Source organism: Belonocnema kinseyi, chromosome 1, assembly GCF_010883055.1.
Source record: "Belonocnema kinseyi isolate 2016_QV_RU_SX_M_011 chromosome 1, B_treatae_v1, whole genome shotgun sequence".
Taxonomy (NCBI): domain Eukaryota; kingdom Metazoa; phylum Arthropoda; class Insecta; order Hymenoptera; family Cynipidae; genus Belonocnema; species Belonocnema kinseyi.
In genome coordinates, this window is record NC_046657.1 from 89,410,169 (window position 1) to 89,424,870 (window position 14,702).

Below are 14,702 nucleotides of genomic sequence, written 5' to 3' on the forward strand. Positions count from 1 at the left end.
AACCACGCCCGACTTCAGTCTGTAATAAACATCTAATACGATTGTATCTAAATTTAACAATAAAGAACGGTTGAATTGAGATTATCAAATCAACCTTATTTTTAAAAAGTGATTATTATCTTTTGACGCGTAACACTGTGTCCAAATAAAATTCTCAATACTGCGTAGAACAATTTGTCGTAAATAAGAAAGCAACTTAGCGCCTTGACTACACTAGTGGCTATATGCATTTACTTATAATAACATTTAGGTATTTAATGTGTTGAAACTTGCGTGACATAGAAATGCAGTACTAAGAAAAATCTTATATTAGGGACTTCGCGAGTGTGGTTTATTTTCTCATACTTCGCAATGGTAAAGTCATCAAGTTTTGTTGACAAAAATAGTAAAATTGTTTTTAAGCACAAATGAAAATGCATCTTACAAATTCAGGGTGTGTAGCGATTTTTAGGAACAAAATTCAAGGCCTTTTCCAGGTTTTCCAGGTCAAGAAATAAAAATTTTCCAGGTCTCCTTTTTTTACATCTAATAAGGAAATAAGCGTTTGTCATACATGTAGAAAATGAGCCAATTAATTTTTTATGGGCCACACATTTCTAAAGAAAGCCGAATCGTAAACAAACAAGTTCTTAATTTTTTGCGAACATGAGTCGTCTTTGTGAAATCTTTAGGAATATTTTTGAATCTTTGTAATGTCTTTCAAATCATTGAAATCTTTGTGAAATCTTTTGAAATATTTGTGAAGTATTAAAAACCTTAGTGAAAGCTTGAAATTTCGGTGAAATCATTGAGAAATCTTTTGGAATTTTTCAAAGCTTTTATAAAATCTTAAAAATTCTTGAAATCTTTGAAATCTTTTAGAGTACTTTCTGTAATCTTTGTTTGCGAAATCTTTTGTGTTTGTTTCAAATCATTGCAGTCTTTTGAAATCTTCTCAAATGTGTTGAAACCTTTTGAAATCGCTTAAAATATTTGAAACGTTTTGAAATTCTTAAAACCTTTTGAAATCCTTATGAATTCTTTAAAGAAATTGTGAAATCTTCTCTAAGTCTTTTGTATTCGTTTGAAATCACTGGAATATTTGAAATATTTGTGAACTCTTTATGAAATTTGTTGTAATCGTTTAAAATCACTGGAATATTTGTAATCTTTGTTAAATCTTTTGAAATCTTATAAAAAATGTTGATATCGTTTAAAATATTTGAAATGTTTTTAAATCATTTAAGTCCTAGAAAGCTTTCAAATCTAAGAAAACTTTGTGAAATGTTTTTTAATCTTTATAAAATCTTTGAAATATTTTTGAAATGTTTGTTTGTGAAATCTTTTCTATTCGCTTGAAATTATTAAAATCTTTTACAATCTTCTGAAATTTGTTGAAACCTCTTGAAATCATTTTAAATCTTTTAAATGTTTTGAAATCTTTAAAACCTGGTGTACTGTACCCTTGTTGGAATCTTTCACATTCTTAAAATTTTTTGAAATCCTTAAGAATTCTTTTAAATATTTGAGAAATCTTTTGTAATCGTTTGTAATCTACTATCGGCGAGAAAACTATAGGCATCTGCCTTTGAAGCTTAACAACTCAGTCAAAAAAATGCTAGCGCAACAAAAAAAAAGTCATTTAAAAGCTGAAAGTATTCTACGTTAATGAGCTTAAAGACGTTTATGTAAAAAAAATTTTGTGCTTAGCAGACTGAAAAATGTAAAATAAAGTAAGGATTTTTGGGTACATTTGAGAACAGTCAAGTTTAGAGCATTATTTCTTATACAAGGGGCGATGGAAAAAATTTGAAAAAATTCATGAGTATGAGGAAAACTGTTGTGAACCAGTTGCAGTTGAGAAATTAAAAAAATAATAAGAATTGTTGCTTAAAAGCACAAAAATGTGCAACTATATTATCTTCAGTTCTAATACAGATATTAAAGCGATTCAAACTGCAAACTGTAATTAAGAGGCTCTGCATTTATTTTCTATCACCCGGAAGGATGTGTTAATCTTCTTTTTTGTGAAAATCGCGATATTTTTAGACATTTTTTTTTGTTGGGAAACAAGTGACAGAAAGCAGATTATTTTGTTTTACTGCCGACCGCTGGTGCCATTCTTCGGCCTCTAGCTCTGAATGCTTGGATGGCACCTGGCCACGGGTCAAAGAAAGAGACTAGCGGTCGGCAGTAGAAAAAAAAACCGGGCCCCCCCCTGCTTTCTGTCACTTGTTTTTCAACAAAAAAAAATGTCTAAAAATATCGCGATTTTCACAAAAAAGAAGACTAACACATCCTTCCGGGCGATTGAAAATCAATGCAGAGCCTATTAATTACAGTATGCAGTTTGAATCGCTTTAATATCTGTATTAGAACTGAAGATAATATAGTTGCACATTTTTGTGCTTTTCAGCAACAATTCTTATTATTTTTTTAATTTCTCAATTACAACTGGTTCACAACAGTTTCCCTCGTACTCACGAATTTTTTCAAATTTTTTCCATCGCCCCTTGTATAAGAAATAATGCTCTAAACTTGACTGTTCTTAAATGTACCCAAAAATCCTTACTTTTTTTTTACATTTTTCAGTCTGCTAAGCACAACATTTTTTTACAGAAACGTCTTCAAGCCAATTAACGTACAACACTTTCAGCTTTTAAATGACTGTTTTTTTGTTGCGCCAGCATTTTTTTTTGACTGAGTTGTTAAGCTTCAAAGGCAGATGCCTATAGTTTTCTCGCCGATAGTAGTCTAATATTTTTAAATCGTATAGAATCTTTGAAATGGTTTGAAATCTGGTGTACTGCACCCTTGTTGAAATCTTTGAAATTCTCGTATTGTTTTTAAATCTTTATGAATATTTTATGAAATCATTGAAACTTTTGTGAAATCTTTTGACATCTCCTAAACATCTTTGAAGTTATTTAGAATCTTTGAAATGTTTTGAAATCTTTTGTAAGTTTTAAAATCTTTGACCAATGATCGAAATCTTAGCGAAATGTTCGAAATCTTTGCCAAATCTTTTGAAATCTTTGCGAATTCGTTGGAATTACTTAAATTATTAAAAATCTTAGTAAAATCTTTTGAATTATTTGAGATATTTTGAAATCTTATAAAATGTTTTAAAACCTCTTGAAATCATTTCAAAATTTTCAATCTTACAAATCTGGTGTCCTGTACTCTTTTTCAAATATTTGAAATCCTTTAAATCTTTAAAGTTTTAAAATGTTTGTGAAATTGCTGTGAAACCTTTATTGAAATCTGGCGTGCGCGCCTTTTTTAAATCGTTAACATCCGTGAAATCTTTATGAAATGTTAAGGATATTAAAAATATTTTGAAATGTTTGGAATATTTTGAAATCTTTAGAAATATTTTGTAACATTTTGAAATCTGTTGTACACTCAAAAACCGAGTGGTCAGCCCCTCTAAAAATCCGTTGTATGGCCATGGCTTATTCTAACTCTGAAAATGAATTAACATCGAAATTTTAAACTAATAATTTTTTTAATTTCTAAGTTGAACACCTCAATAAAAAGATGTTACTTTCATAATAGGCTAAAAGATTTAAATTACTCTTCGCATTTCGATAAAATTACTGTTTTAAAAGAAAGAAAAAAAAAAGAATAATTATAAATTCAGGGTTTTCGTAAAAAAATCAAGGAGATTTCCAGGTTTTCAAGGTTTAAAAAAAAAATCAAGAAGAGTTCCAGGTTTTCAAAGTTTTCAAGGTTACTGACACTCTGAAATTCTACCCGGTTAAAATAGTTCGCGACACTAGAGCACTCAATTTTTAATTTGTGTTGAGTATGAGTCTATCTCCATTTTATAAACTTTTCAGGAGAGCTGATTCAACCCTTTTAATCTCACAATTGTCTCCTAATGTATATTAAACAGTATGTTGGATAATCATACAAAATCTAATAATAATTAGTCACTTATTTTTTATATTCTTCATAATTTTCATAATAACTAAAGACAAAATGGAATCTTACCTTTGCAAAGATTTAATGACAATCACTGATTTACGCTCAATTGATAAGAATGCATTCTTATTACACTAAAGTTTAATTAATTTCATTATATTTTTTCTATCGAATATTCAAATTGTTTTTCAAACTTACTTATTTTGGATAGCTTTTCAATCCTATGTCAGAATGCAAATAGACCTATAATGCCCAAAAATCTCATATAATTGTCTAATAGGGCCGATATATTATTATGTAGCGCGAGTTTGATTTCCTCGCTTTCTCGTGTCTACTTTGGAGAAACATTGTAGGTATTTGTTGGTAGGAAATTCCTTTACCGTCCCAGACAGCGAAAGAGTCCTTTAGCGGCGTATCCGCAAGCAGATTAAAGTATCGTGTGTACCAAGGAGGCAAAATCTTTTTGCAACGCCTGTCTCTAAACTTGCACTTTATATTCTGCTACATAATGTTTAAAGTGACTTTTTTAACAAGAGTGACGTCAAAAGACTGCAAAGTAATTACTTAATACACCCGCGGTCATTATCGCGCAGGCTTATTTTGAAAACGAAATTTCACAAACGGGTTGTGAATCGAAAAATTTGAAGCGCCATCTGGCACACGTGCGCACCAGGTAATTAATACCCTTGTGATTCTATCATTTGCCTGTGGTTCATGCTGAAAGCATCACACTAGTTACAATCACCTACTTTACGCACTTGTATATAGAGTTCTTAAATTCCCGAGATTTTAAGTTCAGATTATATAACTGAGAATATAACAAAATTTAGAAGAATTTAAGAGAATATAAGAATTTATGTTTTTTAACAATATTTTGATTATGCAGGTTACATCAGCGGTTGAATATAAATTATTGTCTAGCTCAGACATATTCAAGAATTACAGTGTTTCATATACAAATTTAAAATTTTCAAATGTATTAATTTATTTTTTTTAAAAAGTTTGTTCTACTTTAAAAGATAACTCTTTAACAAAATACTGGAATTTTTAACAAAATAATTGAATTTTTAACATAATAGTTCAACATTCAACCTAAAAAAAAAACAACAAATTACCAACGAAAAAGTGTCATAGTTTATATTTTAATAAAAAAAGAATTAAATTTATACAACAAAAGAAAATAATTTTAAAACCAAAAAGGCGAATTTCCAACAAATAAAGATTTTTTACTCAAAAAATAAATAAAAGTTAATCTGAATTATTGAACCTTCAAACCAGAAGACAAGTCTTTTTTATAAAAATTTCATTTTCAAACAAAAAATATGACGGTTCAACAAAAAATTAATTTTAGACGAAACTGATGCATTTTTACGCAAAATAAAGGAAATTTAAAACTAAAAAATTTTTTTTCAAACAAAACGCGAATTTTTAACTAAAAAATATCAATCTTAAAAATGGGAAAGTTCCATTTTCTGTTAAAAAATTAATTCTAAACAAAAAAAGAAGTATTTTCCAATAAACAGTTAAAATTTCAACCAGACATAAGCCTTCAATACAAAAAAATTTCACACTGTAGTTCAACTTGGACCCAAGTAGTTGAATTTTCAATTTAAAAAGATTTATTTATAACAATATCATTAAACTATTAACCAACGAGATAAGTTTTCAACTCAAAATATAAATCGTTAACAACAAAAGTGATTTATAAACAAAGCGATTCAACCAAATGTTTTTAACAAGTTAGTTAAATTATCAGGCAAAGAAGAACGATTTTTAACCAAAAAGTTGCATTTTCATTAAAAAAAAATGAAATTTCTTCTATAACAGATGAAGTTTTAAATAAAAACTATAAATTTTCAAAAAAAATAGTTGAATTTTCTGTTGAAAAAGATTTTAGTCAAGTTTTCACGATCAAACCATGAATTTTTTAACAAGAAATAATTTTATACCAAGAAAATTGAATTTTAAATTTTAAAAAGACGAAATTTTAACCAAAAAGGATAACTTTTTAACAAAATTGTTGAATTCTCTAGCAAATAGTTGCATTTTTATCAAAAAATATGAAATTCATCTTGAAGCAGAAGAATTTTTTATGACAAAAAAAGTTGAGTTTTCATCCAAAAAGGGTTCCAGTTAACTGAGTAACATCAAAAATTAAATCTGTGTAACAAAAAAATAAGTTTCTACGAAAAAATTGAATTTTCAATAAATCCAAGAAGACGAATTTTTTCAACCAAAAAGGATGAATTTTTAACACAATAGTTAAATTCGCTACCAAATAGTTATTATTTAATCCAAAAAAGATCAATTTTTTACTAAAACAGATGAATTTGTAATAAAAAAACAATTTTTTTGTATAAGTTGAACTTTCAACCAGAAAATATTTCAGATCATTTTTCAAAACCAAACTATAAATTTTAAACAAAAAGTATTTTTCTTCAAAATAGTTCAGTTTTCTTCAAAATAGTATAATAGCTTAATTTCTAACCAAACACAGTTGCATTTAAAAAAAAAACACAAAAAAACAAACAAGATTTAATTTATGCTAAAGCAAGTAAACTTTCAAATAAAAAAGACAAATTTTCAAAAAAAGAGTTGAATTTTCAACCGAAAATGTAAAGAAAAAAAATGCAATTTGCAATTAATTAAAATAAATTCTGAGATTCTCATAAATTTTCACAGAATTTATTTCCCGGTTATATTCTCGATAATATTCTCGTTACCATTCTCAAAGTAATATAACCGGCTCAGAACTCTACTTGTATATCACAAACAACTATTTACGGTGTCACGTGTTTGCAGCAACGTGACTACAACTCTTTTTTGTAAACTCACGGTCAACCGTAAAAAGACTACTTTGCCTCCTTGGTGCACAATATACTATTGCAAAAGATGCAGGATAATCTGTTCTATCACAATACAATAACTCAAAATCGCCAAAAATGGAGATGTTCTCATACTCGGCACATATTCTGGTTATTACATAAACAAAATCTCATAAACAGCACTGTCAGAAAACATACTGATACGGAATAGAGGCGCCTCTAATTGAGGACACTAAAAGAAGACGAAACTAGTGGAAACACTAATGGAGGACGAAAATGTAAACAAATTCCCAGTCAAAAATTAAAAATGCTCTTTTTCAGTTTTACTTGACTTCTCGATTCAGCGGCCACCCTGGTTAACCATTAGAAGACATATTTTTACTTACCACACACGCGCCATAATGTAAATGAGCAGCTAAAGATATGGCAGATACAACATACATAGATTCTCGATCTATATTAGGCAAGATGAAGGAAATTAGAGTAGCTGCAATAATGGGATATAATATCCAGGGTAACGTTTCACACTTAGTATTGCTCATCTGTGCAACTATCAATCGGCACTGTAAAAATGAAAAGCATAACAAATTATTCATCTATTTGTAGTTATTGTTTTTTAAAATGAGAGCTAAAGGAATGATAGTATAAATAATAATCCAGTCGCCACTAACACTTCTATATGCACTAATAGGTCCCCGAGATTACTCTTTTTTAAAACGTCAAAAAAAGGTGTCTGATTACGAATATCTTAGGTATGTTTTCGAAATATGGGTCAATTTTTGTTTAAACAATTTCATTATTTATTGACAAAAAATTTTATAAAATCATTTTTAACGTGGCTGAGAAAAAATAAGACTTTTTTGCGTCTTGCACTTTTTTCAGATGAGAAAACGTTTTTCAGAAAAAATGTTAACTTGTACACTGTCCAGATCAAGGATAGATCTCTTAACAGGAAAAATAAGTCTTCCGATCAAGTAGAAACTTCTCTCCTTAAATTGTTGTTAAAAAGTCGTTATTTTTAAGAGGAAGCCGTTTAGTATCTTCATTAATTAATAAACAATCATCCAGACCAACCAGTATCATAATGTTGCTTCAAATTGTTGCGAAAGCTTTATCTAGCATTATTAACATAATTACCAGATTACCAGAATTGACTTCAATTTTTTTCATTAATCCTTGACAAAGGATTAAACTTTAACTTTCTTGATATTTTCTCGTACAATACATTTTTTATTTAAAACCTTATAAACAATGTATTTTTTATAAACACACCCTCTCCCCTAAAAGCCAAAATTTTTAAGTTATTAGCGATCACCTTTTTATATTCTTAATTTTACCATAAAGAATGTAACTATCTTGGGTAGCATTTTCGATATCTGACCCTTACTGTTTATAACTATTGTTATTAACAAAAACGTTCAATTAAGAAAATCGATTTTTCCTTAATTATTTTATTAATCTATGAAACAAAATAAAACTTTTCACTTTCATGATATTTTTTTGTACGATTAGCCATTATTTAATTATGTCCTTATAAACAATGTATTTTTTATAAACATACCCTGCCCTAAAATCCAGAAATTTCAATTAATTAGCGATTAACTTTTTTTTATCCTTAATTTTACCATAAAGAACGTAAATATCTTGGGTAGCATTTTCGATATCTGACTCTTATTGTTTATAACTAATGTTACTAACAAAAACGTTCAATCAAGAAAAAAAATTCTTTCTCAATTTTTTTATTAATCTGTGGCACAAAAGAAAACTTTTCACTCTCGTGACAATAGTTATTAACAATAAGGGTTATCGCAATAAGGTGATCGCTAATAACTTGGAAATTTTGGCTTTCAGGAGAGGGTGTGTTTATAAAAAATACATTGTTTATAAGGCCATAAATAAATAATGGCTCCTCGTACGAGAAAATATCAAGAGAGTGAAAAGTTTAATAATGTGTCAAGGATTAATAAAAAAAATTGAAGTCAATTCTGGTAATTGAGGGTCATTATTTATATCAATTGTTATAAACAATTTAGCAAAAGAAATTACGTTAATAATTCTAGATAAAGCTTTCACAACAATTTGAAGCAACAATATGACACTGATTGATCTGGATGATTGTTTATTAATAAATGAAGAGTCTAAACGGTTTCCTCTTAAAAATAACAACGTTTTAACAACAATTTAACGAGAGAAGTTTTTATTCGATGGGAAGATTTATTTTTCCTTTTAAGGGATCTATCCCTGATATAGAACAGTATACAAGTGTAAAATTTTTCTGAATTATAGATTCTGAGTTAATACCGTGCAAATATGGCAATTTTGTTAAAATATAATTTGTTTATAATGCTGTACATTGCAAAAGGTATCATACGAAAAAAGTGCAAGACGCAAAAAAGTTTTATTTTTTCTCGGCCACGTTAAAAATGATTTTATAAATATTGTTTATCAACAAATAATGAGATTGTTTTTAAAAATTCCGCAGTGTTTTGAAATAGGAATTTACTGTTCACAATTGCCCACAGGTCGTATTTCTTAACCGATTTTAAAGTATTTTTTGAGAAATACTCACAAGTTAAATTTTAAAGAGAATTGTGGTTTGCGATTTAAAAAAATTGTGTGACAAGAGTAACAACATATAAACAAATGAAGTGACAAAATTGGCCATTGCAGCTGTTTAAATTTTTATCTCAAGAAAAATACAGAGAAACTCACTGTCAATTGCAATTATTGCGTCTGTTATTCCTATAGATTAATCATTAAAAATCTGCAAAAATTACTTAAATTTTCATTCACTTAAATTACATAAATGGCTACAGTGGAAATACTTTCAAAATTTTAAGATTTATAATACTTAAGGGCATGTGATACTTAGAAAATGGTCGATTTTACCAGTTTTAGGTTCCCCCGGCTTTTTTTTCTAGAATAATAAATTTTTTGTCTTAAAAATTTGGGAAATGATAGCGAAAATGCTAACGGACGTCCACACACATTTTTTTGTGGGTTAATTAAAAAAGTTTAAATTTAGCAAAATGTGATTAATTTGCATAGCGCTTAGGAAATAGTATCGATTTTTTTCAGTGTTAGATTCCCCCAGCTTTTTTCCTAGGATAAAAAATATTTTACCTTCAAAATCTGGGAAATGATAGCGAACATGCTAACGGACGTCCCCACACACTTTTTTTGTGTTTTTTTATCAAATAATTTTTGATATTGCTATACTGTAAAAAATTGTAACTGTAATTTTACCACGTTGAATGTGGACTCGATTATTACCAACACGTAAGGTTGGGTATTCACGAAAGTCGGGAATATTTCAATCCGCTTTGTGATTTTACCTTTGGGTTATGTGAAATCGCCACTCGATGTTGTGAATTTACAAATGATTGTGAATTTATAGGTTATGGTAATTTGCCCAGATTAAGTGTATAAAACTTCCAGGTTGCCGAATTTTTTCCTTACATTTGACAATATTACAGGGCAGATTCAAAAAATTCTTTTTTTATTTCGAAATTTTTCCTTCGCTAGATTTTGTTACTTTTGTTCAAAGTAAATATGAGAAGTTCGATGTAAAGGCAAGTTTAACGATTTCAAAATATTAAAAAAGAAATAAACATGATTATAATTGTCCAAGTTTATTGCAATGTTGAAAAGACGAATGCGGTAATATAACCTCAAAACAGAGACAACAATGGAATAACTTGGACAAGTACAAATATGCTGTTTTTTCAATATGTTAAAATCGCTACAATTACCTTAACATACCCTTCTTCTGCTTTGAATGAAACTAAGACGTGCTCGTTTGGAAAAACATATCTTTAATCACGATTGCTGAAGATTTATGATGCAGAATTCTGTGGCTTGCTTATACCATCTCTGGCAGACCTAGAGTTCTCTCGGCGGGAGATTTCAAGTGCAATTTAAAATAAAATATTAATCGAAAACCATTTTTAACAATGTAGGTCATTTGAATTCTTAAACGTGTGAAATTTAAAAAAAATTTACACTAATTTAACAAGTAACATAATTGTCGTTCAACATAGCGTAGAACATTTTTTTATTTGAAACTATTTTATTTTCAACTAAAAAAATATATTTTTACTTCAATCTGTATTGAAAAAATATTTAAAAAGTAAACAATATATTTATTTTAAATATTTAATTCAGACAAAAATTTTAATTAACTTGTAATTTTTTTCCATTTTACATATTCTTGAGACTTGTGATTTTACATAGTGTTGGAATTCTTTGCATGCGCATTGGATAATTTCCATTTCTTTTTGATAATTTTACGTGCACATCCTGACATATTACATATCGTATTGGATTTTCAAAAACTGTTGCAATTTTACTATTTCGGGAAAATCCCAACGTTCAATGTGGGCTCGATTATTACCAACATCCAACGTAGGTTTATCACAGAATTTAGGTTATGTTACGATATGTAGCGTTGTAATTTTACAAGCATGTGTAGAATCCCTAATCTCAATGTGGAAAAGTGACCACGCTAAAACTGGTAATATTTCCGAAAATTTTATTCGTAAAATTACAAATGCTTGTGAATGTCGTTTTCATTTTTTACAGTGTAACAACGTACGTGTATATTTAGAGGTTATGTGTGTTACAAATCACCCAAGCGTTACTTCCAAACTGCACAATATTTTTGGCCGAAAACTTTGGACTTACAAATAAACATAGTAACTAATCTCCCGGAACTAACCTTGTTTGCAGGCAATCAAAAAAGTTTATTTCATAAATAATTTCCAGATTATTGGAAAGGCAGAGATGAAAAACGACGTAACCTCAAAATTATATGCATAAAATTTTTATTTAGCGCAATCATTTTTTTTTATTATCCCTTAAAAAAGAGTTTGAGGACGTCCGTTATGATATTTTACAGCATCTACGAATTCAGTTTTTTAATATTTTCATTTTTGTGGAAAAAAGCCGGGGAAACTGTAAGTATCACATGCCCTCAATTTATCACATTTATCTCCGCTGTCCCAAACAAGGGCACTCTCCCCAACTAATTTAATTTTTTTGACCAAAACTAATTCACAGTTGTCTTCAAAGGCATGAATATACTTCGAGCTTCATAATACATAAATAATATAGATTTCTGATAATAATTGATGTATTTAAACAAATGTCTCAAATAGCTGTTTTATAGTAGATTTTTTTTCTTCAAGTATTATTTGAATTATATTTCTTGCGATGAACAAAAACTAAGATTGATCATTTTTACACATAGAAAAGATGTTTTTTTCACTGAAATTATCCATCAATAAATAATGATTTAAAAAGTAAATATAAGACACTAAATGCCAATTTTCCACAAATTATTAATATAGTTGATGTTTAATAAATAAATAATTAAGTCAGTAAATGGCAATTTCTATAACGTTTAATTAAAACTTTTCCATATGCTTTATGAGAGAAAAACCTTTGCCGAAAAGATTTTATTTTTTATTAAATTTTAGTCAAATCAAACAGTAAATGTTAACGCATGCTCATTTTTCGTTATAAATTATGACTCATATGAAACATCTTAGCAACTAGCGTGAAACAATTATTACATTATAAATAATGTTTATAATGATTAGAGTTAAATATTATTTGAATTATTTCTTTTCCATAAGTGCAGACCCAATAATTCCAGCTAATAGTGTTTATATATAGTGTAGTTTATCTCTGTATTTTTTCTTGAGATAAAAATTCACACAGCTAAAATGGCCAATTTCGTCATTTCATTTGTTTATATGTTGTTGCTCAGGCAACAACATTTTAAAAATCGCAAACCAGAATTCTCTTTAAAATTTAACGTTGAGCATTACTAAACAAATATTTTGAAATCGGTTTAAAAATATGATCTGTGGGCGATTATAAACAGTAAATTCCTATTTCAGACCATTGCGGACTATCATTCGCCGAAAAAAGGAACACAACAAAGTTGAGACTTCTTCTAAATCTTAAGCGTTCAGAATTCCCACTGCTTAAAAAAAATTATATGAATTAGCGACAGTAACAAATAGAAGATATTAATAATTTTATTGTTAATTGCATTAATTTGTCACAATCCCCCCACATTTTCACCAATTCCTCATAAACAGTTTACGAAAGAATAATTTGTTAATAAAACGTTGTAAAAATATTCAATCGCACATTGTAAATAAACAAATGTATTTTTCTCAAAGATTTTTATAATGTGACTTAATACTAATTAGTAGATTATTTTCCAACGCTCAGTTTTAGTTTTCCGTTTAATGTCAAAAATCGTTTTATCACTTGAGAAATTTCTGGTCTCAGAGTTGCGGTTTTAATCACCTAAAAAAATTCCCAGCCATTTCTCGGGTTTTCCCCCGGTTTCCAAACTTTTTTTAAGGTCAATGAAATAACAAAAAATTGGAACTCTAAAGCTAAACATTTTTTGAACTTTAAAAATCTTTCTAAAGCTTCAAAATTTTATTTCAAAATCGTAAAAAAATCGACATGTTGCATTACATTTATACAAATTTTAAATTAGTTAAAAATTTTTCAGAACTTCTGAACAATTTTTAAAATTATTCGAATTATTCTTAATTTTTTTTCTTAATTCCTAACTAATTAAAAATATTTCCTTAAAATCTTTCAGATTTATTTGCGAAAATTTTGGAACTCTTTTTAAATCTTCTGTTAAAATTAATTTTTCAAAATAGAAAATCATGTGCAACAATCTATATACAATCTATATCGAAATTCGACAAGAATAGCCAGATTTTGGCGGTATACGTAGACACTTCGTTTAAATTATTCCTAAATTTAAATTAATTGTAATTCTTTTTAGACCATTTAAATATCTCTTCATCTTACTCCAATTTTTTAAAGGAATTATAGGTGTTCAATATTTATCACAAGTAAAAATTCAACCATTTTCATAGTTTAGTTTTGAAAATTTGATTTACAATTACTGATTTTACATGAATAATCACATCATTCTGAATATTAATTTGCTGTTATTTTTCTTAATTACAAAATTCAAATTTGTAAAATTTTAGACTGAAACAATATTTTTAATATATTAAAAGCCTTTAATTATAAATATTTTATTTTGAAGTTATTAAAAATTTTTTAATTGTTTATAAAGTTTCAATCGGACGTTTACATTTGTATGACTACTTAAGAGTTTCCAATTGAAACAGTTTAATGTTTAACGTTATAATCTTGAATTCTAAAATCTTAAACTGATTCCAAAAGCGTCTCGTGAAATAAATTATTATTCACTTAATAATAGATGTGATGCTTTGACGATGATTCATTATGATAAAAAAGAGAAATTTCGGGCTCAAATCGTGTACAAAAATGCATAGGTTTGTACACGATTTGAATCCAAAATTTCTCTATTATTCACTTGTTATTCCTTGATATATAGTTTTATGTTCAAAATCATTATAATTAATTTTTGAAGTCTGTAAAACTGAATTTTAAAATCATTTAAATGAAAAATGTATGCTTAAAAGTGAAAATCCAAAAAAGAACATTTTTAAGTGAAAGTTTTGCGAATTAAGGGCATGTGACACAGCTAAATACCTATATTACCGACCAAAGTTTTACAGTTCATTGAATGTTTTTTTGAACCTAAGAACTTCTTTTGTAAATAAAATATCGAGCTGAAACTTTGGGAAATGTATTAGAGTACAATAAAGTACGTTTAGGTACTGCATTTTGGTAGGAACTTCACTGAAAATTATTTTATCTTTTTTCTGAACCTCGACATTTTTTGAACGTTCCAACTTTTTTTATACATGAAATATCGGTCTCAAACTTTGAGAAATGCAAGAGCCGAAAGAAAACTACGTGTAAGTACACAGCTTAATAATAAAAGATGTAAAAAAGATATTTCAACAATCAATTCCAACGGCATCAGCCGGTAACGTTGTACACGAAAATACGTAACCTCTAGAGCCTCGTCTAGTGGCCGCCAGGTTTTGTATTTTC

General features: G+C 28.1%; 1 protein-coding gene across 1 annotated transcript in view; it reads right to left on the reverse strand.

The window, feature by feature from the left end:
* Positions 1–14,702, reverse strand: part of LOC117167834 (ethanolaminephosphotransferase 1-like) — a 38,742-nt gene that overhangs the window by 15,457 nt on the left and 8,583 nt on the right. The window contains exon 8 of the mRNA XM_033353041.1: positions 7,118–7,294. Within this exon, the coding sequence (XP_033208932.1) occupies positions 7,118–7,294 (177 nt within the window). The remainder of the gene's footprint in view (positions 1–7,117; positions 7,295–14,702) is intronic.